Source organism: Pelecanus crispus, chromosome 5 (assembly GCF_030463565.1).
Source record: "Pelecanus crispus isolate bPelCri1 chromosome 5, bPelCri1.pri, whole genome shotgun sequence".
NCBI classification, from domain to species: Eukaryota; Metazoa; Chordata; class Aves; order Pelecaniformes; family Pelecanidae; genus Pelecanus; species Pelecanus crispus.
Genome location: NC_134647.1, coordinates 66756360 through 66784204, shown reverse-complemented (window position 1 = coordinate 66784204; position 27845 = coordinate 66756360). Strand labels below are relative to the sequence as shown.

The following is a 27845-nucleotide window of genomic DNA, read 5'->3' as shown; positions in this document are numbered from 1 at the left end:
TTGCAGCCAAAGTTCAAAGCCCAGCCTATTAGCTCACATCACTATTAATTTCATTTTACATTAATATATAATATTGCTAATGCTTCTCTGTGGATTTCTTGCACATCAGAAGAAGCAAATACATATTTATTTAACTAACAGGATGCAGCCAGAGTCTCAATAAATTAGTATAGTAACCCTGGCTTCACCGGTACTTCGTGAAGTTATCAGACAGCCAAATACAAGACAAAACCAGCAGCATTTCCCATCCCATATTGTGAACAGCAGGACATTAATTCACACCTAATCCAGGTTTCCCACAAGAGTCAATCCTTACCTTGCCTTTCATCTCCAAAAAGCTGGGCCTGTTCTCATAACCTCCTAACCCTTCCCAATTTCATTTACCTGGAAAGAAGCTTCACAGCAATCTTCTTGCTATGTTCTAATTAGTTTGTATGTCTCTGACAATTATTTTACCGAAGCTCAAATTCTCATAAAACAAATTGTCAATCCTATTATATCCTCAGTCATTTTATTAATACCTTTAAGACCATTTATTTGTGCTCTAACATTTTATCTTTTACTGCTGCCACGGTAAAAATACTATTGGAAAACTGCATCTTTTATAGACACCACAGTTTAAGGGGGTAATTCTTATTGTTAATGTTTCTTCTGTTCTACTCAAAGCATTTTTTTATCAGGCACTCAGCAGTCTCCACTTCCCAAAGTTCTCAGTGATGCATTTGAACAGTGGGAACAATTAGCAAATATATGAACAGTTGAGGTCAAAGACAATTTGAAGAATAATTAAAAGTGCACTGAAGTAGAGGGTCAGATTTTTGAACAATTATTATAGCATTAAATATAGACCATAATGTGGGAGACCAAGGGACAAAATGGTAAAGTGGAGGAACCAATGGAAGTCACTACTAACTGTTCATATTATATGGGAAAAATGCAATGAATTTAAGAGGGTGAAAATTAAAGCACATTATCATAAGCAGGTCTCTATAAACTAGACTGCAATAGGCTGTTGAAGAAAAAGCACTGAAGCAGAGTACATGTATGACTTTGGCTATCATTCAGAGTCTTTTAAACACCTGGAAAAACACCAGAGAGATCTGGCAGAGAGGCACATTTTCTTTCTCTCTAACAAACCTCTATGTATGTATGATAAGATTTTTAGAATAAGATGTATAAATCCCTAGTGATTATTTAAGGATATAATTTAGTCTTGTAATTACTGTCGTCTCTGAACAGCTGTATGTTTAATTGATTGCAATGCTTCAGGGCTGGAACGATTTATCTTGGAGCTCCATCTACTGATCGAGGGTGGCACAACGTATTAGAAACCATCCCACTCGGCCTTCAGACAGATCTTAGCTCTGTTTCAAACCAAGGTAAATCCCACTGTAAGATGGGCCAAATAAACAAGTCTGAGAACTGCTGGTGCATATAGGAGGGCTATATCTATATTCTACTTCATTGCTGCAGCTAACTCACGCTGTAGTTTGACAAGCATCAATCTCTGTAATGTCAGCACAGGCACGCTATGACCTCTAAATGCACATGTTCAGTTCTTACACCTCCCAGTGCCATACTGTTAGTCACACCTGTAAAGCTACTTTCCAGGCTTTGTAGTGAACACAGGGAACTAATTCAGAAACTATCGACTTGTTTTGGTCCCAGGTTCTGGGATGAAGGCAACCTTTTCCTGGGCTAGCACCCCAACCCCCCCCCCCCCCCCCCCCCCCGAGTTAGGGAAAAGCACTGCACAGACTGAGGACATTAGAATTGAAATAATGTATGTCACATACTGTCATGCATCTTTAGAAAATTAATACAAATAGATCCTCTTCCCGCAGAAAATCAAGTATCTTTTCATAATATTTTACTCAGACAGTTCCACCTTCACTTCAGTAGGACTAAATGAGATTTATCAGAGTAAAATCATTGTTCTTTGGTCCATTATGATTTTCATGAAAGACATTCAGCACTCCTTTTTAGAAAACAGAAGCCACTCAAGCCATCATCTTGGGTATGCAGCATGAAAAGCACTCAAAACAGGTTTAATGCCAGCTATCTCTAAAAAGAACTGAATTGTTTTTTCAAATAACCCCTACCAGATTACTTACAGAGAGGCCAAGGAAAATTAAACCTGTATGAAGAAAAACAGGGCACTTGGAAATAGACCGCATGTGAAATTTCGAACACTGGAAACAATGCAGGTAGAACAAACACTTTTGATAAAATTAACTGCATAGAGACAAAGCAGTTAGTGTATATTGAGATTTGAGGCTAAAATTATCCAATTGTCTCCCTGGTCTTGAGAAAGGATGGATGAGATGTGACTTGCACCTCCGTGCCCTGGCATCTAGCACTGAACAAAGAAGTTCTGAGAGCTGCTTCATTTTTACCTAGTCAGTTGCTTGTGCCCCTATAGTTTTACATGAAGCAAAGTGCCCAAATATACTCAGTCTTTTGCCATCCAGCTCACAGGGTAAGAGTGGTCTCTAGAAAGGAGTATGTATCATTGCTGTACATAGAGAGGAAACAGCAGCAACACTTCACTCCATAGCCTGGGGTGCCCTGCTGGACTCCAAGTTTCATGAGGAATTCATTGCAGGAAAATCTCTGGAATTACTCTGGCTGTGTGCTAGCACTGCACACAGCCTGCTGGCAACAGAGAGAAAAAGGGATGTGCAGGGTTAAAAATACACCATTTTGCCAACAAAGAGAAAGAATGCTACAGGCAAGTACAGTTACACCTGCCAGCAAAATGACCCAGCCAGACATCATGTGCACTAATCTCTGTCCAAACTGGATTCCACACAGAGGAATAAGAATATTCAAAGAGAAAAACTAGGACATTAAAAGTCTCCTTTGGAGATTTTTCATATAATAAAGCACAACAGAAATCTTTTTGTAGGATTCTATTTCTATCCTGAGGTCTTTACTTGCTATTAATTAAAATCATATTGTCTGTTTATACAGACAAAGACATCCAGGGGCTCAAGTAAAAGATAAAAAGTAGACCCCATATAATTAAAAAGAAGTCTGAAAAATGTTTAATTATGTGTTTTATCCTCTCTGAAAAGCAATTTAAGTATGTTTCCTTTACTATCAATAATGACATTAACTAGATGATTTTCAGCCGTCACAAGAACCCAGTAAATCAAAGGCCCCTCTGGCATATGTGCCGTTATTCTGAAAACCAGAGCCATGTACATAGAGTATGCATGCACAATGCTGCAGTTTTTTCTGGACATGGCTACACTTCCTGAACTAGTGCTTTCAACTCAATTCTTTCCAAATGTATTGTACATTTACATTTTTCTTTATTAATATGCCTGATGCACTGTAAACACTAAAAGCTGTGTTGATTTTAAAGGTCATTATGTACAGAACCAGCAGTAGGACAAATTAATCACTGCAGCCTTTTCTTTCTCTTCATAAGTTCTGCTTTGGTTCTGCCCTTGCAACAGGAAACACCCACCTAATCCGTAATACCCTTCTAATTAGTCCTTGCCAAGACTACTTTTATCCATATGAAACTTCCACCTGCCACTGTCACAGAAATAAAGCATAAATGCCTGACATAAAGGAATAAGATCTAGCAGAAGCTTATAACATTTTCTTGACAGAACTGTCTAGTTTAATTTGAATTTCTAGAAACAGCACACTATTGAAAAAACACACACCCCCCCCAAACCCGTTTCATGAATTCTTTATCTAGATCTACCTGCAACACAGCAGAATTTTGTCATGAATTTTAAGAGACAGCAAGTGGCAGCACATCAGCTCCAGCCAGGGAGGGCCCTGGCTGGCAAACAAAAACCATCAATGCCATGGATGAAGCTGTCAGGGCCGGACTCCCAGGCAGGGCTAGCGGTGCCAGGGCCTGTTAGCCCTTGCTGCCATCCTGCCCCTACCCTTTTATTCTCACAGAGGCAGAGTTTATAACTGCAGCACATAAAAACCCTGCAGTGCCAGGCTAAGGAGGCTGAAGCAGCCTCCTGGCCCAAGGAAGGACTGCGGAGCAGAGGGCTCCAGGAGAATTATTTTTTGAGAGAATATAATCCCCCAGGTTTAGCCCACCTTTCCTCTCCCACTTTCATTTTTGCCCCTGAGTTTCAGTCAGAACGAGCCACAGGAGCCACCAGCTGCTACCACAACCCCAGGTACCACAAAAATAGCAGGTGCCATGACAGTGCCAAGTTCTTAGCTGCACCTGAGACACTTGCAATGCCAGAAGAGCCACAAAACAACCCCTTCTTAGTTAAAAAAAACTAACCTTTTCCTCAGCGGCTTCTTCCCCTGGGGCCTGGGATCATCCCAGCTCTGTGCCTGCTCCTCCTGCGTGCTGCTGCCCTGCACCATCTGCAAGGCTGGTGAGAGCACTTCTCTTGCCCCCTCAGGGATGGCCATGTTGTGCTTCCCCTGTGGCAGCACGTCTGTGAAGGATGGGCTCACGCTTCCTGCACGGACCTCCAGCAATGGCTGCTGCTGCTTGACATGCTGGGGTGGCCCTCAGTGCTCTTCTCTTGCCCCAGCTGCACAGGGCAGAGACACAAGGCCTAAAGACAGGAGGGTGAGTAACAGCTCCCCACCACGCAACGCCCACTTTAGCTACCCCATATTTTGGTGTCTTTTTTTTTATTTCTTCCTCCCTCCCTGGGCATTTTTCATTTCAGGGGTGCTGCACACAGCTATTCTCCCCAGCTGCAGCACTGGGCTCCATGTTCCCCCTAAGGCGGCCATGTTATTTTTCCTGCCTCAGCCCCCTTGCTGTGATGCAGGGGCAGGACTGGGAGCAGGGAGGGTCCCGCTGGGGCACCAGGGCCGGCAGATATGCGGGGACGCCTGAGCAACGCCGACTCGCACGTGAGAGAGAAAGCTGCCATGAAAATCTCCCTCACCTTGCCCTGAGGAACACAGCAGCCCCTAGATGCCAGGGAGACTCAGCTGAGGGCTGTGGGGGAGTGCTCCATCATCACACCTTCTTCTGCACAGCAAAATGACTGCTGCGCTGCAGGGCAGGGAAGGAGCACCGTGAGGGAGACGGTGGGCACAGGGTGGGAAGGCAGAGCTTTCTGCGGCTACCGTGCTGCTTTCTTTAAATGGAAATACTCTATTTGTTTAATCTAGGCTTTCACTGTTCAGACAAAGAGAACAGTGGAGAGTGAGGGGACCTAGGCAGCAAAGCAGCCATATGAAAGGCAGGAGCTGTGCTTGCCCCAGGTGATTTTGGGGGGCTGAATTTGAGGAGGAGTCAACTGCCCTTGTGGTTTCCTCCACAGCATTTTGACTAAAATTTCCAGGTAATCTGTGCCCCAGTTCCATGCTTACATAGAAAGAGGCTTGTCTTTCAGAAAATGCCACAGTTCAGGATGTTCCTTGTCTTTACAGTCAAGTCAGTCTGATATCTGAAAAGATTTAGTGGGGCACCAAAGTTTGGAAAAAAATAGCTGAGTATATACCGAAACCCTCCTTTTAAGTCCTCTCGGAAATCCAATTATGCTTTTAACAGTCATTGTATATGCCTGAATTTCTGTCCCGTACATGTATTACGTATGCACACCATCTGCCTGCACGTGAACATCTGTGAGCCAGATTCTGCCCTGCTGGAAAAGCACACTGGTATGATTCTTTTATGAGTGTTTCTTTGATGTTGACTATACTGATATCAATTTAGCGTAATTTCATTAAATTAAGCAGAACTTTTTTTTTTTCTACTCTGGTGAAAAGTCAGAGCAGACTCTTCTGCATTATGTCAGTCTAAAATGATCATAAATAAGGCCAGATTTAATCTTTAATTATTTTTGCTTCCAATAGTCTTTGCTGAAAGAGATGCATATCAATATCAACCAGTTCAAACTTTGAATCTTCACTGGAAGAAGTTTTTCCTCGCTTCTACATGGTTTAAGACTGCCTAAATTGCATGTGTAAGTATCGACAGCACCAGGACTGTTACACAGCATTACCTTGATGAGTGCTCTGTTTTGACACCAGGTAACATGCTTTAGACGGGAGTTCTTTCTGAGGAACAAGTCGATTGTTTCATGAATTGCTAAAGTGCTTATATACAGTTCCATGTGATGAATGCAAGGCTTTCTGCCCAATTAATTAGGATCTTCTGTAGTAACTTTTATTAACAATACATTGCTATATTCTGCTATATTCTATGAGCATAAAGAAATTAAAAAAAAAAATCCCTCCTCCTTCAGTGCCCAACATAAGTGTTATTTTTCTATTAGTCATCTACTGTAGGACTGATCAAAGTCAGGCTGAAAATGCTGAGCACAATATCTCTCATTTTGACTTAATTCTGTAAATCAAACCTCCATTCTTTTTTCTGCTCCTACACATATTCATTCCCTCTCTTTCATTTTTTTCTCAGGTATACATTTTCTTTCTAAATTATTCCTCATTCATTCCATTTCTGGTCTGTCTTTCTTCACCACATACTCTGTTCTTCACCTTTTTGTTCTCATGCTTTTCTCCCTGTGAACCCCACTTTCATAATGGAAATGAGTGTAAAAGGGAGACACTTTGCTTTGTCATTTTTCATACACAAGTGCAGAGAGTTCAAACTGAGAAAATTATAAATGTTTTTTCTTTAATATAATTTCTTTAGATCTTACTTTGAGACTTACATGTAATTTTCTGCCAGGCAACATAGTCTTGCAATTTTTCCTTATGTTCTTGTTATTAGGTATAGAGTACATAAACTTTGTACATGCCATTATAGCTACTCAATAATTTGCACACAGAAAATCAGATACAGGCACAATTTGAGAAAAAAAAAAATCAGCATATCCCAGGATCTCGTTACAAGGCCTACGTTAAATTTTTTCTTTATGTGAGTTTCTTTACATCAGGTTCTCTGACAACCCAAGGCTGGTGGAGTAGCCATTTGCCCACACTCACTTTCTGAGTATCTAGGGCTAGTATACAGGTAGCTCAAGGTGGAAGCTAGCTAGTTATCCTATGACAAACACAGAAGAAACAGACTGTTTATCAAGTGTCCATTTGTTAGGACAAATTGCTAAAAATTATACTGTCCTAATTCACAGCCCTAGCCCAGTCATTCTTATGAGCCTAACCCTGGAAAACCCTCAGAGTAATTATCACTGTTTCCTAAACAGCCCACAGGAACTCACCCTACTCTGGGAAGTACCTCACTTTAGCCCAGGAGAAGCCACCCACAATCCTAAACTCTAGTCTGTGAAGTTTTGTAATTCTCAGAAAACCCAACTCTGTCCTGTGGAGCTCAGAGAGGTGCGGTGGAGGCTTCTGAATAAAATAGTCTGATAACAGATTGAAATCCCTAATCCTGCAAGTCATTTAATTGCAGTGTTTTCTGTTCAATTCTGCTATTTGCACTTCACAAATCCAGTTATTTCCAGATGTATTCAGATGCACAAACAGTGCGTGGTCTGGTAGTAGTAACATTGTCATAGCACTATGGATGCGTAACTGTTTCTTTCCTTTCACAGTAAAGTTTATATATAGCATTGGCTGTAACATCCCCCCCCCCCAAAACCCAAAACTATGGGGTTTTTATTTATTGTGGCAAAGCCTAATAATTAACATAGAACTGTGATTTATTAAAGGACCTTTATTATGAAAATAAATCCTAATAAGAATTGTTTTGCCAGGCACTTAAAGATAAAACTATCCAGAAAAGAGAAATGTAGTATGTAAATGGAATGAGGATATAGAAATGGAAATTATCATATGTGAAGTAGAAGAAAAACTCAAAGAGCTTAAAGCACTGAAATTGGAGGGACAGGATAATCTCCATCCCTGGGTTCTGAAAGAACCGGCACATGAAATTGCATGTCCAGCAGCAAGGATTTTTAATAAAGCTGCCAACTGGTGAAAAGCAAACCTCTTGCTGTATTTCAGCAAGGGGAAAAAAGGATAACCGGAAAACATTAGTGTGACCTCAACAATATTCAAGACTCTAGAAGGTATTTTTAAGAAAAACATCTATATAAGTAGACATAAAAGGAAAATGGGACAAAATGCAACCTAAGTTTCCTGAAGGTAAAGCAGGTTGAGTGAATATATTTCTGTTGATTAAAATAACTGTTTTAATCAGTCGAAAGTGCTGTAGATACTATCTATTAGGCTTCTGTAAAGTAAGTTGTGAATAAAATGCTAAAGCAGGAAAAAACCATGGTTAAGAGGAACTGTTGTCTGGAGGGAGGGTATTATTGTAATTCTTAAGGGACCAGTATTGGAATCTGTCTTATTTAATATTTTCAGTAATGACTGTGACACAAAAAGAGTATGCTAATGAAATTTTGCTGAAAGCAAACACTGAGAGATATTACTAATACAGAAGAGGATTAAAGGCTCATATAGGGAAGAAATAGATACTGTGGCAACTGGAATAACAGAAATGGAATCAAATTTAACAGCATACAATGTATGTATGAAAAACCAATAGCAGGAGCTCAGCACTTGGAAACCAAACAAGGGCAAGATACATTAGTTGAACACAGGCTACCTATGAGTCACTACTGTGAAAACATCTGTGGAAAAGCTAAATACAATCCTAAAATGTTCTAGGTTTGGTATTGCTAGTAGATATATGAAAATATTAATACCATTGTAGAAGGCATTCCTGAAATCTCATGTCAAATATTCATTTTTACTCTCCATGTTTGAGTGCTCGGACAGGTGGAAAAGACTGCTATAAAAATAGGAAGGCTTGTCTTACTGAGATAATGAAGCTAGTTCAGCTTCTTCCCCAGGCTTATCAAGTCACTAGCAATCTATAATATTCACCAGTTCACCATTTTGAATCACAAGGCTGTTGGATAGGTCACTGTCATGATAATGTACCCAATAAATCAAGTGTAAAATATATAATTTTGGGAGGATGGTTGCCTAATTATTGACCCTGTGTAATCACCCATAAATACCAATATCATTTATTTACTATCTCAACACAAATAGTCATGATAATCTCTATTTTTTATAGTAACGGAAACTTGTATACGTAAGATTTCCTATAGATAGTTATGTTTTTATTTGCTGTTTACCTATTTGCTTTTAAAACTGTAATACTTAACAAATAACACTTGGGAAAAGAGAGGATTGAGATCTGTGTAGTGACTGGGACTCATCTGAATGAAGAATATACACAAATATTTTATTTAAGATGTTGCCTTATTCCTTTTTTAAAGAAAATTAATGACATTGGTTTTAAGTTGTACTTTTAAAAAGCTGTGGTTTTTTAAGGTATAGATATTGTGTCTAATTAGTGCATATATTACACCTAGTCTTCTATCCCTAGTTAATAATAATAATAATAATAAAATACAGTGCAGATTTGTACAGTACAGACATGTACAGATTTTCTATTAAAGAGCAAGGAAACCTTTGGATGACTTCCAGTAAATATTCTGCGAACATTTCTGCCAACTGCAAATAACAGTAACTATCATTAACACTTCAACCTTTAAGAATACAGTGTGCTCAAAAAATATCAAACTTGTTCGGTTTTGTATGAGTTCTGAGGCAAAAAATGCTAAAATAAAATGAAAATATTGTAAATATGTGATTTCAATAAGCCACATAGATACACACTTTAGTCAGGAACACTTATCATTATGTGAATTTATTAATTCACTTTATTATATGTAGCCATGTTAGTGTTTTGGTTCCATTAGATTTTGAAAGATAAGTCTTCTGTTAAATATATATGAGAATTTTTGCTACAGTAGTGGAATACAGGATGTTCCAGTTCAACATTTTCAGATTCATTGTCCATGGAAAACAGGAGTCATATGTTAAGACACTGGAGTCCTAATAAACTTTAAGACAACAGTCATGTGCAAGTTCATGTCTGTGTGAACTGAGTAGTGTGAAATCCGTGGGCTCAATCTACTTTGAAAGCAAACTGTCTTTCAGGAATAAAAACATTTCTGGTGGTAGAGGCCGAGGAAGCCTGAGGAAGACCTCAGCATACCCTGCAGCATGTTATGCCCAAAGGGGACACTGGGCGTGAAATACATTCCTTGTGCTGGGGTTATTATACTCATATGTCAAAGCAGGCATACTTCACCTCCTCCCGGAAATGCAACTCCTGTCCTCAGATTAAATGTGCAATGGAAGTAATTTTGGTGAGACTTCAACCCTCCAGTATTGTATTTTAAATAAAATAACAGATGGTGCTCTTATTTTAAAGATGAAGATACATATGTGGAAAGGTGGAGGACTGCTGTCGTTCAGCCAAAACTAGGGATCGTTAACAGGGATCATTGCTCACCATCAGCCATCAGGTAGTGATGACTTCCCATGACTGCTGACCTTGTATTTCCTTTTATTTCATATGTATATAACAGTCATGGCAAATAAGTGTAAGTCTGAAAGATTTCAAGCAGCTGCATTATGTCTGTGTACTGGATGGGTGAAGGCTGTATGGTCTGCTGCTGGGCATTCAGCTGCCCTTTCATTTCTTCCTGCTGTTGTTGAGAACCAGAGCACGTTGATGGCTGCCATGGCCGCCCAAAGCACGGTGCTTCGGAGGGTGTTAGAGCAGAGCAGTCACCCAGAGAAATAGCCTGCTGCTGAGGAAAAAGCTAAAGAGGGGTCTGCCTGGAGGAGCCACTGCTGTGTAGATCAAGCTTTCCAACAGCACAACCCTGCAGCAAAAGGCAACCTTTTGTGACAGTTAAGTCCCATAGCTTCAGGGAAACTGAAGAGATGATTTGGTGTCTTTTTCTATTTGTTTTCTGGAGTTGATCAAACTAAACTTTCTGGACTTAAAATCAGTTTTGTTTTAGATTCAAAGGGCTGCTAACAACCTATGGTCCAATTCTGTTATTTTTATGCTTCCTAAAACCTTATCTTGCAAATAGTTCCATTTATTGTGATGAAAGACAGTCTGATTTTATGTTCATAAAGTATGAAATGCCAAGAAAACGTGCCTCTCTGGTTTCCGTCTTGCTTCCACGGTGAAAATGCTTTAGTATGGCTTTACACCAGCATCCTCTTATCATTGTATCTGTCAAAGCTGTTGGTTAGCCCTCTGCTACTTTCATGTCTTCTTTGTCCATAATCTCTGCTGCCACAGGTGATTTGCTGTCCACTGTGAAATAAGTCTCTCTTTTTTTAATTTGTTGCATCAAGGAGGTAGAAGAGGAAGATGCTCTATCAATGCGTTCATTTTATTTTTTATTTCATTTTTTACTTTCTACATTGTGTTAGTGGACTTTGAGTTCCAAGAGGCAGCTGAGGTAGCTCATCAACACATTTCATGTTGAAAAGAGAGAAATGCAAGTTGTCTTAACATAGCAAGAAAGTAAGTCTGTCAGGGGAGGAGAGTTTTACTTCCTCAATTTGGAGGTGGTGGACATCCTTTCAACTTGTCTTTTTATGTTTATATTTTCAGACATCCTCTCCAGTGAAAATATACCTCAAATATATGTACATATACATATAGTGTATATATATAATCTAGAAGGTTCAACTGATTTGGGAAGATTCTGTTCTCATTGCCCATAGGAGAATTTTATGGAAATAACATAGAAGAGAAGGAATGCTGCTGAACAGCACCCTTCAGTATACCTGGCTGGAATCAGCTAATGCAAATTCGTCAATGCTAGTGCTTGTTTTCCCTTCCCCACAACAAACCACGCTTTGTCTCTCACATATGGGGCTAAGGAGCCAGCAAGAAGTTTTATCACCTCACTGGGAGTCTACCAATTCCCAGAATCATGCCCAAAGAGCAGATAATGTGCTATTGGTATGAATACCAGAAACCAATTCTAGCATGCATGCCAGAGGTTAATCATCACTATTCTTGTCTGTTCTCTCTACAAGGTAAACATTTTGACGATAGTGCTATGCTGATAAGTAACTACTATTTGGTCATTTCATTCATTTGCTTCATTGAAGTATCTGTGAAGAGTCCAGGATGACAGCTGTTTTATTTATTTTACATTGTTTAAGCTACTTCAGATATTCTGAAATCTAATTCAGATGTGAGGTGGGGAAATGCAGTTAGAAAATGTGGGATATATACCAGTGTTGACAATCACAAATGGAATCCTGCCCACAGCAACTACACTTGATGTTTGTAGTAGTCTTTCAGCTGTCTCCTGCCTTATCCATCTATTAGCATTGCTTTAGGCTTGCTGACAAGGTAATATGACAATTTCAGCACAAAATAGGTGCTAAGCAAAGATGACTCTAAATGGGCCACCTACTTACTGTGGTGAGCGTGACTGTTTCTGCATAAAATCCCTCTTTTGCTGTTTGGGAGTATTCAAATGTGATTTTGTGTTTTTTGTGTCTAACAGAATATGACAAGAACTATAGCTGAGGGGAAGGAGAATGAGGACTCTGGATTAATATTCTCCAGGCAGAAGACTGATTGACAAGCCTAGTGGTATCCAGGCTAAAACCCGCTAAATTTGGGAGCTTACTAAAGTAAAGTGGTGTTGTAACTAAGGCATCCCTGCAGCTGCCATTGCACTAACAGAGCGGACTATTCTTTGGGTTTTCAGTTTCTCTTTTGTACTAATGTCTACAAAGGTGACCTTCTAAAGAAGGAAGAGATTTCTTCTGAAGAGAAAATTATTAAGTTTTTTAGACAGGTGAATATAAGGAAACAATCAGACTTTGATGATACAGCGATCCTTATTTATTGCAAACTGACTGAACATCTTCCACAGAAGGTTTTTAGCATAGATCTATTTTTTCTAGACAGGGATTTTTAAACACTCCATCACTCATTTGGGGAAAGGATCTACGAGTGTGTATTTATGTCTGTCTCATTCTTTTCCCCTTAATACATTTTATTTCCTGCTTATATGGGAGATGTATTAATTCAGGATAAGAACTGTTATGTGTTTTGTTTCCTTGCTGGGGTTGATTTCTCTGCTTGTCCACCCTGCCCTTCTGGTACTCATGAAATAACCACATCACAGACTTTCCAGTTTAATCACTATTGCTTTTCTCTTAAATAAAGGTCTTGTTACCACAAGCAAACAGCAGTCATAGTAATAAAGCCTCTATTGGTAATATTTAAGAACTAAGTTTTCCTGTTACATATTAAAAAGATCCACAATTTTAAGTACTCAAGCTTTATTTTAGCTGTGTTTGTTAAAGAAACCAGAAGTGCTTTATGTAACTTTTATATTTTTTTAGGATTTAAACCTATGTATGAACTCCATCCGATTTTCTCTGATAATAGCATAGAGTTTCACCTTTTTGATACAGCAGGTGAAAATCAGCATATAATTGTGCTCCATCTAAAACTTGTGTAACAACAACAAAAAAATCCACCCCAGTAGAATTCCTGTTTGAATTACTGCAGATAACATTTTAAGGTAAAGGAATTGACACTGAAAGAGAATTGAAAAGGTGAATCTGTTTATATGAATTTAAACAGCTTAACTGGAACCAGTTTTAAAAATGGTGTAATCCAAACACATTTTAGCTTTTTCAAAACTTAAGGTAATTATGATCTAATCATACTGAACTGTTTCTGTACTGCACTGTTCCTCACATTTAAAAAAAAATGTTTACTGCAGTACAATTTCACAGTGATTAGGAAGGTGGAAAATATAGTCTACAGAAGTGACTCAAAGAACTTTATTCACTGTCATGTAGGCTTGCTTTGGGCAGGATTAGACAACCTCATAAGCATGTCAGCAGATAGCTGAACCTTGCAATTCTGTGACAGGTATCATTGATGGATATGCAGTAATGTTAGCTCAATGGTGAAAGGGAGATTTTGTCATGCGGGTCAGTCAGAGGATGTTTTAAAGGCTTTGACAGGTTTTATAAGGAGCTTCCAAATATGAGGATGACTACAGAAGAAAGCATAAAGGTGTGTTATCAATGCTACTTAGTAAAATGATATTCTGGGCCAGGTGAAGGTGAGAGTCTACATCTTGACAGTGAACATGAGCTGATAGGTATGACGGGGATAAAACGTGAAAGGGATTTTTCTTCCCTTGTGAAAGGGAAGAGAAGGATGTAACTAATGCAAAAGACAAGTGGGAGGAAGGCAAAGGGATGCATGACGTAATCCAGAACAATCCTTGCTGAAGGCTTCTGAGTGTGTAAGAGTGGGAAAAAATTGCACATGTGGAGTTCAGAGGAAAAAATACTGCAGTATCCTAATCTAGACAGGAGGGGAAGGAAGCCTGCTTTTCTAGCCATGTGGATGGACGGAAGAGACCTATATGACTGCGGAACAGTGTTGAGATAACCAAGCTACATTTTAATGAACAAATCCACCAGGGACATGTGAGGAGATGAAAACAGCTTCTTCCCAGCAACAAGACAGGGAAGGGAGTACTGACGTTCCTTGGCAGTTTAGAGAAGATTCCTTGCCAGCCTGTGGGCCAGACCTGACCTGAGTAAGGGATCAGTAAGGGATCAGAAGTTAATCTGCAAGCTCATCAGCCAGTGCAGGGAGCCACTGTAAACCCAAAAGTGAGTGATACCAGATCAGTTAACAATCCACAGTGGAGTCAAGGTATTTGTTAAGACTGGATAACAGAAGGGGGCTGGATGTAGAGTGGTGGGGAGCACCTGAAGCCTGGCTAGTCCTCCTTGGGCTGTTCTGCCTGTGCAGGTAAATGTCCTCATGTTGAGTATACCATAACTGATAGCCATAAACATGGGACTAATGAGTTATAATGTAGAAGAGCTAATAATACTATCACTATATCAATTTTTATATGACTTATGGCAGTATGTAATGGACATTTCCAAACTACTAAGATAATTTTTGAAGAGAGGATTTTATCTTAATATGTGATGTCTTAAAAATTCAAAACATATTCTTGATTGTTATGCATAAGAAAACATTTATTTTGAACCAAGTTTGCAAATATTTGTTAATGGAAATCTCAGACTGAACAAATGTCTTCATTATATTGCTATTGCTCTGTGAAATGTCAGATGTAAGCAGAACGATTTCCTTGCCAAAAAACATTTACTGCTTAAAATGTTAGCTGGAAAGTCTGAGAAGGAGAAAAAAAACAAAACCCAATTTTCTGCTATTCAATTTAAAGGCAGGCAGTCTTTTGATTTGTTCCTTTTAGCTAAATCATTGTTTTTCTTCACTGTTTCACATGCAAAGCAAACTGCATACCAAAACCACACACTTTATATGATTCAGAAGTTGGAAAGAAGTAGACATTATTGCTATTGATTTCAATAACATGAAATCAGCAGGTTGCTTTCCTTTCATTTTGGCAAGATAATAATTCTTATAAATGCTATTTAAATACAGAACTCTGTCTGTACACACTTTATGTTACAGTCCCACCATATGTTACATAAAATGCTAGAGTGAAATGAGTAAGTTTTAGGGAAAAGAGTCTTTATTGTGCCTCATTTTCTTTCAAATATGAATAAAGGAGAAAATTATAATAGGCATGCAGCTGCATCCACATACAATTCTACATCTCATTCCAAAAATTTATTTTGAAATTGTTCTGTCTTCTCTGTGGGGTGGTCTTGCTAATGGTGTGTGATAAGCTAAATCAAATGTATATATAAACACGTAACAGGATTGGAATAGCAGAATTCCTCAAACTATCTGCAGAAATAAATATTTACCTCGCAAGCAAAATAAAATGTTTGCTTTTCTGTAGAAAGCAAGTCTAGTTATATTTGAAACAAACTATATAGAGAGTATAATAAATCCTGAATGCTTACGTGAAAGCTGTTCAAAAGAAAAATCCACAGCTTTGAAAGACATGTTTCACTAATGGAGAAACTGTTGCAGCCCATGGCTGGTATACCTTTTTTGAGAGAGGAGAGAGATAAATTTAAGTATGTTTGAATAAATGTCTTGAATAGTAGTATTATGTGACTCAGAATAGAAAATTACTGGGGAAAATGTACATAGCCTACCTTTCTCCTCCGCTGCTTAAGTATCCAAATGAACACAGATTGTGTATCTATGGAAAGAGATAATTACAGTTTTTTAAAATGCATCATCCATCCTCTTTCATTCTACAGCTAAATATGCACATCCTCAACATACAGCAAAAATATGGAGCATAAAATTAGGACTATATTATCTGTCTATATTTAATACAGAGTCAATGTATAGAATCATAGAATCGTTTAGGTTGGAAAAGACCTTTAAGATCATCCAGTCCAACCATTAACCTACACTACCAAGTCCACACTAAACCAGTCAAGGGTAGACTAGACTAAACCATGTCCCAAAGTGCCACGTCTACACGTTTTTTGAACACTTCCAGGGATGGTGACTCCACCACCTCTCTGGGCAGCCTGTTCCAATGTTTGACTATCCTTTCCGTGAAGAAATTTTTTCCTAATATCCAACCTAAACCTCCCCTGGCACAGCTTGAGCCCATTTTCTCTCGTCCTATCACTAACTACTTGGGAGAAGAGACCAACACCCACCTCACTACAACCTCCTTTCAGGTAGTTGTAGAGAGCGATAAGGTCTCCCCTCAGCCCCCTCTTCTCCAGACTAAACAACCCCAGTTCCCTCAGCCGCTCCTCATAAGGCCTGTGCTCCAGACCCTTCACCAGCCTTGTTGCCCTTCTCTGAACACGCTCCAGCACCTCAATGTCTTTCTTGAATTAGAATGATTATGGGAACATCAAGGCCCTGGCACAAATGAGCAGCACTTCAAGACTGCATTGAAGAGTAGCTCCTATTGAAGGCATATCAACCAAGTACCTTTCTGAACTAGGAAGAAATGGTAACATTTTCAGGTCAAATTTTCAAAGATATTTAGCTACAATGCACACATGCCCATGCACATGAAGCTGCCTTTCTAAACAGCGTTTTAGAAGTCTTCTGGGGAAAACAGTCTGCAACTGAGGACAGGGAGTTGATCACATTTGCATGTGTGCTTTGCTGCCTCCCACTCACAAAACGAGCTGCTGTGCATGCAATCCAGCACGCAGTTTCTACAGACCACTGCCATGGTCTCTCCTGCGTGACCTTCTGTGTGCCTGCGCAGATTTGTCCTTGCTCCTGCACAGGATCCCTGAATGCATGGGTCCAAAGGCATCACTGAGAGCAGCTACCAAAGACTCAGTCTGCAAGTGGGATAGCAAAATCTGCAGGCTGGGGTTGCCGCTGTGCTGGGTGGTCTAGGGACCATGCACATTTGAGGATTTGGATCCGAACTGCTTTCAAGAGCAAGTCTGGGCTTGTATGCTGATACTGCACTTAGGAAAACATCTCTCCAAGAGATGAAATCCTACTGGAAACCTGCAGGACTTGGATGCGAAGTCGTACTGGGTCTTTTGCAAAGTGAGAAGCCTGAATCTAGGTTGACCCTTGGGGGCCTGCAGGGCACAGGGGCTGGCTGCTCACTGCTAAGGCAAACCAGATTGTTGCCAAATCTCTTAAAGGGCCTGCTATGCTGGGGCCTTGCCCCTCCCCAGATGTTGAGGGGTGCACCCAACTCTTGCAGGAAGGTTTGCTCCAAAGGAAGGGCTTCTGCAAGGCTGCTGGGAAACATACTCTGTTGCATATTAGAATTGTTTCAGAGCAGCAGATAGATGTTACGTGGTTCTCTTGAAACTAATTGGTAAAAAACTTCACAGCTTCTTGGTGGTTTCTTTTTATGGTATTCTCTTTAATGTAGAAGAAGCTATTGGCATCTCAGGATTTTAAAACAGAATTAGCTGTTGCGTATGTGAGAAAAATCAGCAGCGTCGTGCCTTACATTGCAAAGTGGAGAGTTTTCTCCTGGAAATGGGCTACTGTGTAAACCATGGTTTTGTAGCTACCAGCAGTAACAAATAACAAGTGCTTTCTAAGCAATACTGGAACTGGAGCATTCCTGTATTTCTAATTGAAAGCCTGTCTTTTTTTCCGGAGAATAAGGAATTCCAAAAAAAGGAGACAGGTCTTTCGAATGACATATGCTTTCCGCCTTCATCTTAGTACTTTGTTTTGAAAAACAGAATGATGAAACTGTTTTTTTTTCTGCTGAAGCAGTCACTCCTCCTGATCAAGAGAAGCATGCTGCAAATTGGAAACAAAACGGAACTGAAATCCTGTGCATATTAAAAGCGAATGCATGAGAGGTATGAAAGTGAGTGTGGCTGTTAAAGTGCCAAAAGGGAAAACTATCACCTGAGGCAGTACTGTAAGGGACACTGCATTTCTCACCCATGCACACCCCGCCCGTCCAAAACTCCCCATCTTTGCATGCACCAGCACAGGGAAATGTACAAAAACGTGCAGTACGTTTTGCCCTGCTCTTGCAGATGCAGTCCCTGCTCTCTCTCTTCCTCCAGCCCCCATGGCCGAGGTCTGGCTCCAGCCGGCACCAGGGGACGGCAGGGGGAGGCGGGCAGGTACAGCCGTGCCTGGCTGAGGGAGGGGAGGCCTGCAGGCCCAAGGCGGCTCCTGTGCCCAGGCTCCCCAGAGCGGGGCATTCCCCACCCGCTGCCGTGGGCTCTCCTGCCCCGCCTGCCCAGGTTGCTACATGTTGGGGCGGCAGCGGCCATGCCCTATATAAAAGCCCTGAGGAACCTGCCCAGTCGTGCCAGGGTGGTTAGCCAAGGCTGGTGGGTTATGGATTCAGAGGAGGCCACAGCAGTGGTGGCAAAGGCAGCACTGCGGACCCCCAAGTGCTCCCGCTGCCGTAACCACGGCTTTGTGGTGCCGGTGAAGGGCCACGCTGGCCACTGCCGCTGGAAGCTCTGCCTGTGCGAGAAGTGCGCCCTCATCACTGAGCGCCAGAAGATCATGGCGGCCCAGAAGGCCCTGAGGCAGCAGCTGCCCGACCCCCCGGCTGGGGCGGACGCAGGGCCCACTCCCCTGGGCGAAGGCCCTGGGGTGGCTGCCGGAGTGGCCGGTGCCCCTGAGCAGAGCGGCCATGAGGGGATGAAGGGCACGCAGCCTACCGGCAGCAACGGCAAAGGCATGGCATGCAGGGGGCCGCCACCGCCACCTCCCAGCGGCCCTCCTTTCTGGGACTACGGTAAGGGCCTGTCCCCAGAGACTCTTCTCCTGTCCTGCCATCTTTCCTTCCACGTTCATGCTCCTCTTCCCCCCCATCAAACACTGCCACTTGTGCACTTTGCACCCACTGATTCCTCAGGCTCCAGCTCCCTGGAGAGCCATTTCTGCTGTCTCTCCCTCTTTCCTTCCTCATGCGTGTTGAATGTGCAACCCTGCATTTATTTTCCCTTTTGCAGGGTCTGCAACGTGGGTCACACAGCTCTGCAGCAGCAGGAGCAATGTGCTCAGCCTTACCGCTTGTTGTAAAGTTGAAGCTTACGCAAGTGGCTTTTCTCTGAGAGGGAAATTAGTCTGGGAGGGAAACCAAACTGAACCACTGTATGCTGCAGGTGCTCGTGCATGTGTCACCGAGTGCTGTCTTGCTGCTTATAAATTCACAGGCGCAAGCCTCCAGCAACAAAAATGCTAAAAAACTCAGTGATGGCAGGTAAATGGGGAAGTTACTGCTGCAGTTGCCTGAAGCAAGCATTTTATGACAGCACTGTAAAAGAAAGAGACCTTTTGGCCTTAATTCCTGTAGCAAAGACTGAACTTGGCTGGGATCGCTTGGTGTAAAAGTGCATTTGGTATTTAAGAGCAGAGCATAGATTTTGCAGGTGGAACAGTTGTATGGTCTGTCACCTCTTAAATTGCTTCCTTTAATAGAGTCTTTCATGTGACTTGTCTAGTTTATTACTATTTATTATAGTAACTTCATACTATTACTATTTACTATAGTAATTTTACGGAAATCCCTACTGACTGCAGTAGTCATTAGTCTGAGCCTCTGGAGAGTTGGCAGCCTGCAAGACAAAATGCTGTTCTGAGAAGCCCAGAGGAAAGAGTCATTTCAGACATCTCTAATACTTGCCTAATTTGTCAATAACTGTTCCCCCTTTTTTTTAGCTTTGTTTCTTAAGAAAATGATGCTTATGGATGACACTAGCTGTATATGTGCCTGTCGGTCCTTCCCTTAATAGCATTTTTAACCTGCTAACCAATTTAAAAAAAGGTTAGGGACAAATAGTGTAATTCTAGTACTCCAGAAGTCGACCTACTCTGGAAGCAAATTCTTCCACTTCTCTACCAACAGGAGGACGTGCAGACAAGAAAGACCCTATTTGTATTCAAATAACCACTCTTTTTTTAAGACTTCAGAGAGGCCATATAAGATTCCAGATGCAAGATAAAAACCAAAGTAACTGATTGCCTCATCTGAAATTACCCATGTATGTCCCTAAAACTGAGCCTTTGTCTGTAAATTAACTTAAGAAGTGACAGATAAGACTAAAGTTAGAACTCTATTATTTCTGTAGATTTTTGTTTTAAGTTCTGCTAGAGTTAAAAGTCTTCAGGTAAGTTGTTTTGCCGTTGCTGATGTACTGAAAGAATAAGATTCTGCAGCTAGTGCTTTACTAAGGACTAGCTTCACAATGCACAAGGCAGAAAAGAACACAGATCATTCTGTATTACAGTATCATCTGCTGCACCTTTCCTTAGTTCCTTAAAAAATCACAAAATAGATTCATAAGGAGCTAGGCATGGAACCAAAGGGCCAGATTCTCCTGCCTGAGAGTGAAATTTGGTCCTGCAGCTACTTCTACTGAACGCCATAGAATTACACAGATACTTTTATTTGTTCTTTTCTCATTGTTTCCTAGCTCACCCTGCTTTTCCTCCAGAATACATGGTCAACCCAGAATACCTGGAGAGAGAACCTCCAAAAGTGTACCCTGGGTGTTCTGGGGTATATCCTTACCACCCATTTCCCATGGGATTTGCCATCAATCAGTCAAGCTGTAGGGGAGCACCATCACCTCCAGGGATATCACTTCAGAGAGGTTTCCGACACATTCCTAGCAACTATGGGCCAGGGAATGCAGCTTCTGTGTCAGTAAGTAGTGGTCTTTTAATTGCCTCTGGAGATACTGCTGTCTTCACTTTTTGCTGTCTTCTTTCTTTCAAAGTACCCATGAAGAGTTACTCTGTTTATCAGTTACTTCACAGCATTTTGATATATTACACTGAAGAAAACATTAGCAAATGGTAATGTTAATAGTCTGACCTGAACCCAGAAGAGCAAACCCCTTGCACTTGCAAGGGGCCAGATTTTGTGAGGTGTTTTATACATCCTGCTAACATCTGCAGCAGCCTTTTGGAATGATGGCAGTTAATATGGTCATGTTGTGCCAGCGTAGAGGGCACAGAATGTGCATTGGGAGATTCCTCTTCTTCCACGCAGGACAAATCTAATGGGGAGGGAGAATGTCAGAACTTGGCCAAGGCACCACAATCTGCAAAGAAGAACGGGGGAAAATTAGCTTCCACAAGGAAGTGAATCAGCATGGTTGGATATTTCTGTTTTGAGACATTTGGTTTCTCAAAAACAGTGGAAAATTGTTGTGGTTAACAGAAGTTTCAGATGAAAAATAATGTTTAGCATCATAGGGCCCACACCTTCAAACCACACGGACATGGTAAAAAACAAGATGCTAAATTGCCTGTCAGTTGTAATGGTGTGTGGGGGCACTTCTAGTTCCTTTCAGGGCTGTCACTCATGTTGGTTTAAACAGGTGGTGTCCAGTTTTTGTATCACAGTTGGGCACATTATCAGATTTCCAGCTGCCATGCACCATTTTGTCTGCATTGAGTACAATTCATCATTTCATGCTGAGGTAGAGTGCTCTGCCTCAAGACTACCAGATTTATTATGCTTGCATAGAAATTCCCTGTCAAATTTTAGGGGTTATTGAGAAAGAGGGTGGCTAGCGGCAGTCTGAGTCCTGGTGGGCTGGATATGCACAAGTTGGGAAATGCCTTGTCTAGACCATCACCATATGCGGTTTTGAACTTAATTTTTAACTGTCCTGAAACAGATGGAAAGATATCTGACAAGCCGTATCTGTACCACGGTGCATGGCCAAATCCAAGAGAGAAATGTTCCTGTTTCTCTGATGCTAGTGTTTCTGAGGGATGGAAATCTCTCCTTGCACTTGGAATGAGTTTTATCATGCTCTATTAGGTCTGCTGATCGCAGAAGACCAGGGCTGTGGGGCACCCTCTGGTGCACACCAGCTCTTCAGTGCAGGTAGAGCCACTCACTTCACTGGGCTCAGGGGAGAATCCATAACTAGCAAGGGAGGTGGTGGCAAGGAGCATTTTCCTAGGTTGCCTCTGTGTTGCATGAAGACTTCCAGACTTGGTCAGTGGCAAGTGCACCAGGTCAGAGGTGAAGGTGAGCTGCTCCTGGTTTAACCAGCTGCTCTAATGAGATACCAGAACAGAAGACAAGAACTTAGAAGGTCAGTTTCAGCTGAGACATGGTCTGAGAAGCTGCTACTTCTCAGTTTCAGCATGTTACGCTATGCACAGGCTTTGCACGTGCCAATACGTGCAGAGATGTGGCAGCATATGGCCACAAAATGGACAAAAAATGTAATACTCACAGGTAAAAATTGAAACAGAAATTGTTTGATACTGCAGATGTGTCCTGGAGAGTCTTTAGATGGAAGAGGCTTTGCTTCATGTGTTTCCGCAGATTCCAGATGGAGGTGGAGAATTCCATCAAGGATACTATACTCCTCTGCCTCACTTCATCCCACCAAGTCTTCTGCCAGGGATTCATTACATTCCACCTCCCCTTTCACTGAACATGTTGGCTGAAACAACCAAGGAAGGACATGGTAAGGAAGTATGAGATGAGCCCTGGGAGATTCAGTTTTAACCTGGTTTCAATACCTAACCACAGAGGTGGAAGCCTCAAGAGACCCTGATTCTAGCTAGTTTTCAGGATTTCACAGATCATTGTGATAGAGCTAGGACTGAGATCCTGAACTCCCAGGACAGATTGCCAGCTTGTACAGCTCTAGGCAGGGCTGACTTAGGGAAAGCAGCCCAACATGCTTGGGCTGTCCAGCTGACAAGCACCTCAATCTCACACAGATGTTGGAGGCCCCAGGACTCAGAGCCATTCCAGAATATGATCTGCTGATGTTCTCAAAATCAAAATGTTTTTCTAAGTAGCTAGTTTGTGGGACATATTTTAAAAATTATTTGGCTTTGTTGCAATTTAGACAAAATACTAAAAAAAATGCAGACTAACCCTTAGCATGAACAATATGAAATTTCTTGCTTATCTGAAAATCCTACATTTTAATTGCTGTAAATGAAAGATTGAATCTTCAAAATCTCAAGTTGTTTTATTGAATCTCACAGGTTTTAAAATTTCTGGCATAGGTTAAGTTGTGCCCCTCTCTTTTAGGTCTCTTTCATGTATTGTGCCTACATGTGGACATATTTGTGATTGTATTTGCAAGTTTTTCATTTGGCTGCAGCTAGCTGTGACCACAAGAGGGTAGAGCTGCTCAGAGAATTAACCACTAGCACTGGATAAGTGAACAGCCAATTTGATTTTAAATTCTTTTTGAAAATGCAGATAAATAAATAGAATTTTATTTCTCTTCTCGAACATGAGAATAAAAAATTGTTAATCTGACTGTTTATGAAACAGATTACAATAATCACCCAGTGAAAAATCAAATCTCTTGTGTAAGAGGGGGGAGAAATAGAGGAGTGTAATTACCTCATTTGAATTGAAAAAGATGTTGATGGTGGTTATGTGGGACAACATACAAGTTGGGTGGTTTTTGGCCTGGTTTCTCAACAACATAAGGCTTGTGCAGTCCCATTTTCTGTTAATGTCAGTCCTCTCATAACTTTTCAACCCACTAGTTATTTTCAGCCAAATGTATCTGTTGTGATCACAGGCCTACACAATATTGATCTGCAAGGGAAACAGATGCCTCCCACAAAATGGTTTGTTTGCAGCCATGTCGTGGTGTTTGGCTGGCTGTCAGCTTGCATTCAATTCCTGACTGATGTGTGTGTACCTTGGCCAACAACCAAGTGCCTGCCAGTCCACCCAGCAGTGGGCATGTATCTTTGGAGCAGTCAGAGCATACCTGCTTCTTGTCTGGCTGGAAAGCCAAAGAAAAGTAAGCAGGAGATGTGGTGGACAAGGGGAATATGAAGAATATGGCAGTGTGAGGGGTGTACAGACATGACAGAAATGTAAAGTTATTTTAAGATACTGACAAAGGCATTAGGACTTTAATGCAGCATGTAGGAGATACGGATGTGCTAGAGGTGAAATAATAGGGGCTGAATTTGAGGCAAAGAGCGGAAACTGAGGGCTGGCAGGCAAACCAGAAAGTGTATGTGAGGATTAATGAGTTTTGTGATTTGGAGGGGACAAAAGATCTGGGGGATACTGCAATGGTGGAGAACCTGTATAGGGAGCTGCAGCTATTCTGTTGGAGTGTGTGGGAATGGGAAGGAACTGGGAGTAGCAGACAAACGTTGGGGACATGGAGAGAAGCAGTAGTATTGCGTGAGGAAAACAGAGGAAATCCAGTCCTGTATTGGTAGAGTGAGGTTGTACTGGCCAAACAGTCATGAAAATGGGCAACTGGATAGAGAAGGGAGGTTATGAGAGCACCCCCCCCCCCCCCGAGAGCAAAATGCCATCTAATGACTTCAGCCCTTTACACACTAGGGAAATCACAACCCAGGCACAAAGCCATAGGAAACAATGCGTCATGCATTGTGCTGCTCAGAGAACAATCCAGTTTTCTTAGTATTACGGAGAAAGTATAAATTAATTCCACTACATAGCATTTGTGCTCCAGGATATGTAGGAATTTGCAATTGTGACCCAGTGAGGGGGGATATTTCTGCATGAGGTCATATACAAAATAGCCTGCCAGCAGAAGATGCAGATGTAGAGGGAAGCTACACTGAAACTAATAATTCTTTGATTCTGGTATTCAAGATGCTTGAAAAAAGAGACAAGCTGTAACATTTAGTGCATAGGGATGTGTTAGGATTGCATCATGGGTTTTTTCCCAAGGAAGGAACTGGCTCAAACCTGCAGTTCTACTTGGGAACATCCTTCCTCCAGAGACCTCCAGAATTGAGGTGAAATAGACTTCCTGGCAAAACTGTTGCAGTAAAATAGATATAGAAAACTCTAGCAGGGGACAGCTGTTGAGGAGAAATGTCAATAATCTCTGCCCCGAAGGGAATCTGAGATGAAGACAAATAAAAAAAAACAAGTCCTGTCTGAAGAAGATTTTCCAAGGCTAGAAGCTGCTGCCAGAAAGGTCTGAGTCAATAGTTGACTGCAGTTGAATGACTGAGGCCAGTTAGGTTTACAACGGTGATGTGAAGTATACGCCATGTTGTTACACAATTTCATGCAGTATTGACTAGTAATGTTATGGAGATTTGACAAAATAAACACAAGGTATGTCCAGTCAAACAGCCAGTACAGCATCTGAGGACAGAGTCTGATTGCAGATTGTTGGCTTTCTAAAAGAGCAAGCCACAGAAAAACAAACAAAACCCCAAGTTGCCTGTGAGGAAGTGAGGGAGCTTTTCATGCAAATTGGCAAGTAAATACTTTATGAAATGAAAATCCCTAGTTGGACTTGAAGAAGTAAAACTATTTAGTCTGTCAAGGCCTTTGGGAATTCACAGGAGTGTTAAAAAGGCATGGCATAGATTCACTGCAGTTAAGTGGGCAAAAGATGCTGCCTCATACTTCTATTCCAGTGGAGCTTCAACACTTGCCATCTTGAAGCACTCTTGCTACATTTCTGTAAGCATGGCTGAAACAATCAACTGCTGTCTGAAGTGCAGTATCTCAGTTCAGAGAGCTGCAGCTCTTGATGTCAAGCACCTTTAATTAAATGGGTTGAAAACCAAACTGGATTGACAAGTCATTTTCCATTGAGAATTTACCTCTGGAAATGTGATTGATACCAGCATGCAAACTGAAATACAGGGTTTGGAGGTTTTGGCTTGTTTGTTTGTGTTTAACTCTGAACTTTTTCTGTTCTTCGTTTTTATTTCAGCTGCTGAAGCTGACAGTCAGGATTCAGGGGTGGTTCATGAACCTGGCCAACCATCTTCTTCCCCAGAAGAAACAAGCAGAGACCAATCTGTATATTCTAAACAGTAAATGGGCTGGAGAAGAGCTGAGTAGCAGGCAGTGCTATTTTAATTTCTGAGGAGAGTGTTAGTTAATATGAGTGTAGAGTGACACTTAGTCACTGAGCAGTCACAACAGCTAGAAGGAGGGGATTAGTCCCCTGCCGCATGTTATGATCATGTTAGAGCTACCAGGCTCACAGCTCTGCCTCCCTGGCACTCTAAAGCCCTTGTTCCTAAAAAAGGTTTTCCAGAGCCATGGTAAATCCCTTCCCCCTTAAGCAGGTGGAAGCAGAAAATGATTATGACTCTGAATTTGTTTCCTTTGCTGAGGTTAGATGGCTCCCTGACCTTGGAGTGAGGTCTCCAAGCCATGTACGTTCTGTAGCCTTCTCATGTTCATGACAGTAGTCAAAAATGTGTTGTTTGTATATCAATTTGCTGTAAGGGAAACCTGGTTCTGAATATTATGGAATAGTTAAGTGTTGTGGAGCCTGAAGACTGAGTGAGAGAGGATGGGAAGACACTTTGGGTTGCTGATTTACTTGTCTGCCTTAGAACATGATTCATTGGATTCAGCAGGGTAAGGAAACGGTAGGTGCTTGTCAAGAAGGGCATGGGAGGAATTTACAGAAAGGTCTGATATAGGCTGAAATCCAGTGCCTCTGCATTGTTTTCTGGATGGACTGCCTTTAAGGCACCTTCTGTTCAGGCTGGGGAGAGACTGATTTGGAATCACTTCATGTCACACAGGCTTCAGGTTTTTGAATGTCCTTGATGGTTTATACCTAATTTCAATGTTGTTTAACTCAGTACAGCTGAAACTAAACAGTACTATTTGTTTCTAAAGGACTTGTGTAGACAGCTTTATACATGTGCATTGGAAGTGCGCTGTGGCATAGCAAAGGTGTGGAGAGATTGCCTAGGAAACTAGGACAAAACACCATTTAGAATAATAATTAGTCAAATCCATACATATGATAATTTTCAATGATAGTGCTTAATTAAAAATGAAAGGTACGTTCCTTTACTGTTTTGCCTAGAGGAACTGGTTTTGTATTAAGTGGATCAGTTGTTAATGTTTGAATAATTTGGGGGGGGACTTTTGTATAATTAAAAAAGATACATTAAATTGTTGGTATGGTTTTGATGATTTGAGGCTTGCATATCGATACATAATTTTTCTTGCCAAATGTCAGATGTTGCCCTGAACAGCTCTGTGTACAAACTTGTCTGGAGAGAGATTTAGGCTTCAGCATTTTTCTTCTACAACTTGACTGCTGCTGTAGAGGTGAGCGCAATAAAATAAACATTGTTCTTTTCTGCTACTTGTACTAATAATCCCTTGCTCAATGCAAGATGTAAAGAAATTATACTAAGTGGATTTTTTTTTTTTTTACTGCAGTAGATGATCTGCTGGAATGCTTTCCAGCACACAGGGTTTTGGGGCAAAAGTGAAAGTGGCAACCTTAGAACTGCCAAGAGGAAAAACTGAAAAACACATGTATGTATAGCAAATAATCTGATGTACAACTTGTTATATACTAGGTCTACAACAGGATCTTTGCTCCCAGGAGCGTCCCAAACCTGCTCGTAAAACCGCTGTCTGCTTGGGAAAATTTGGATACTTCTTTAAGGTGTCTGGATAGAGCAAAGCTCTTTTCAAAATAAAATAATCTACAAATAGAAATACCAGCAGCACCCACAAAGCAGGTTCACCTGTGGATGGAGGGTTGTTTTTTTATATATATAATATAATGATTTAAGGAAATAGTAATGTACAAGATGCATAGTTGAATAGTCTCCACAGATATTTTTCTAGTCATACTCGGTGTTGTATTACGCCTCAAATCTCAAAGCAAGAGGGACTCCAGCCTATTTCACTGAC

General features: G+C 41.1%; 1 protein-coding gene across 1 annotated transcript; it reads left to right on the top strand.

Annotated features, from left to right (window-relative positions):
- The first annotated feature begins 18538 nt into the window (after window positions 1-18538).
- On the top strand, window positions 18539-25988 carry DMRTB1 (DMRT like family B with proline rich C-terminal 1). The gene is made up of 4 exons (XM_009485922.2): window positions 18539-18947; window positions 20629-20861; window positions 22506-22650; window positions 25882-25988. Exons 1-4 carry the CDS (start codon window positions 18539-18541, stop codon window positions 25986-25988), a joined length of 894 nt encoding a protein of 297 aa, XP_009484197.2.
- Window positions 25989-27845: the final 1857 nt, after the last annotated feature.

Bases quoted from the DNA above. Each gene is read 5' to 3' on its own strand.
- DMRTB1 (XM_009485922.2), top strand. From the start codon at position 18,539: ATGGATTCAGAGGAGGCCACAGCAGTGGTGGCAAAGGCAGCACTGCGG. The intron at 18,948-20,628 runs GTAAGGGCCTGT...ATTGTTTCCTAG, and splicing joins CCCTCCTTTCTGGGACTACG to CTCACCCTGCTTTTCCTCCA. The intron at 20,862-22,505 runs GTAAGTAGTGGT...GTGTTTCCGCAG, and splicing joins GGAATGCAGCTTCTGTGTCA to ATTCCAGATGGAGGTGGAGA.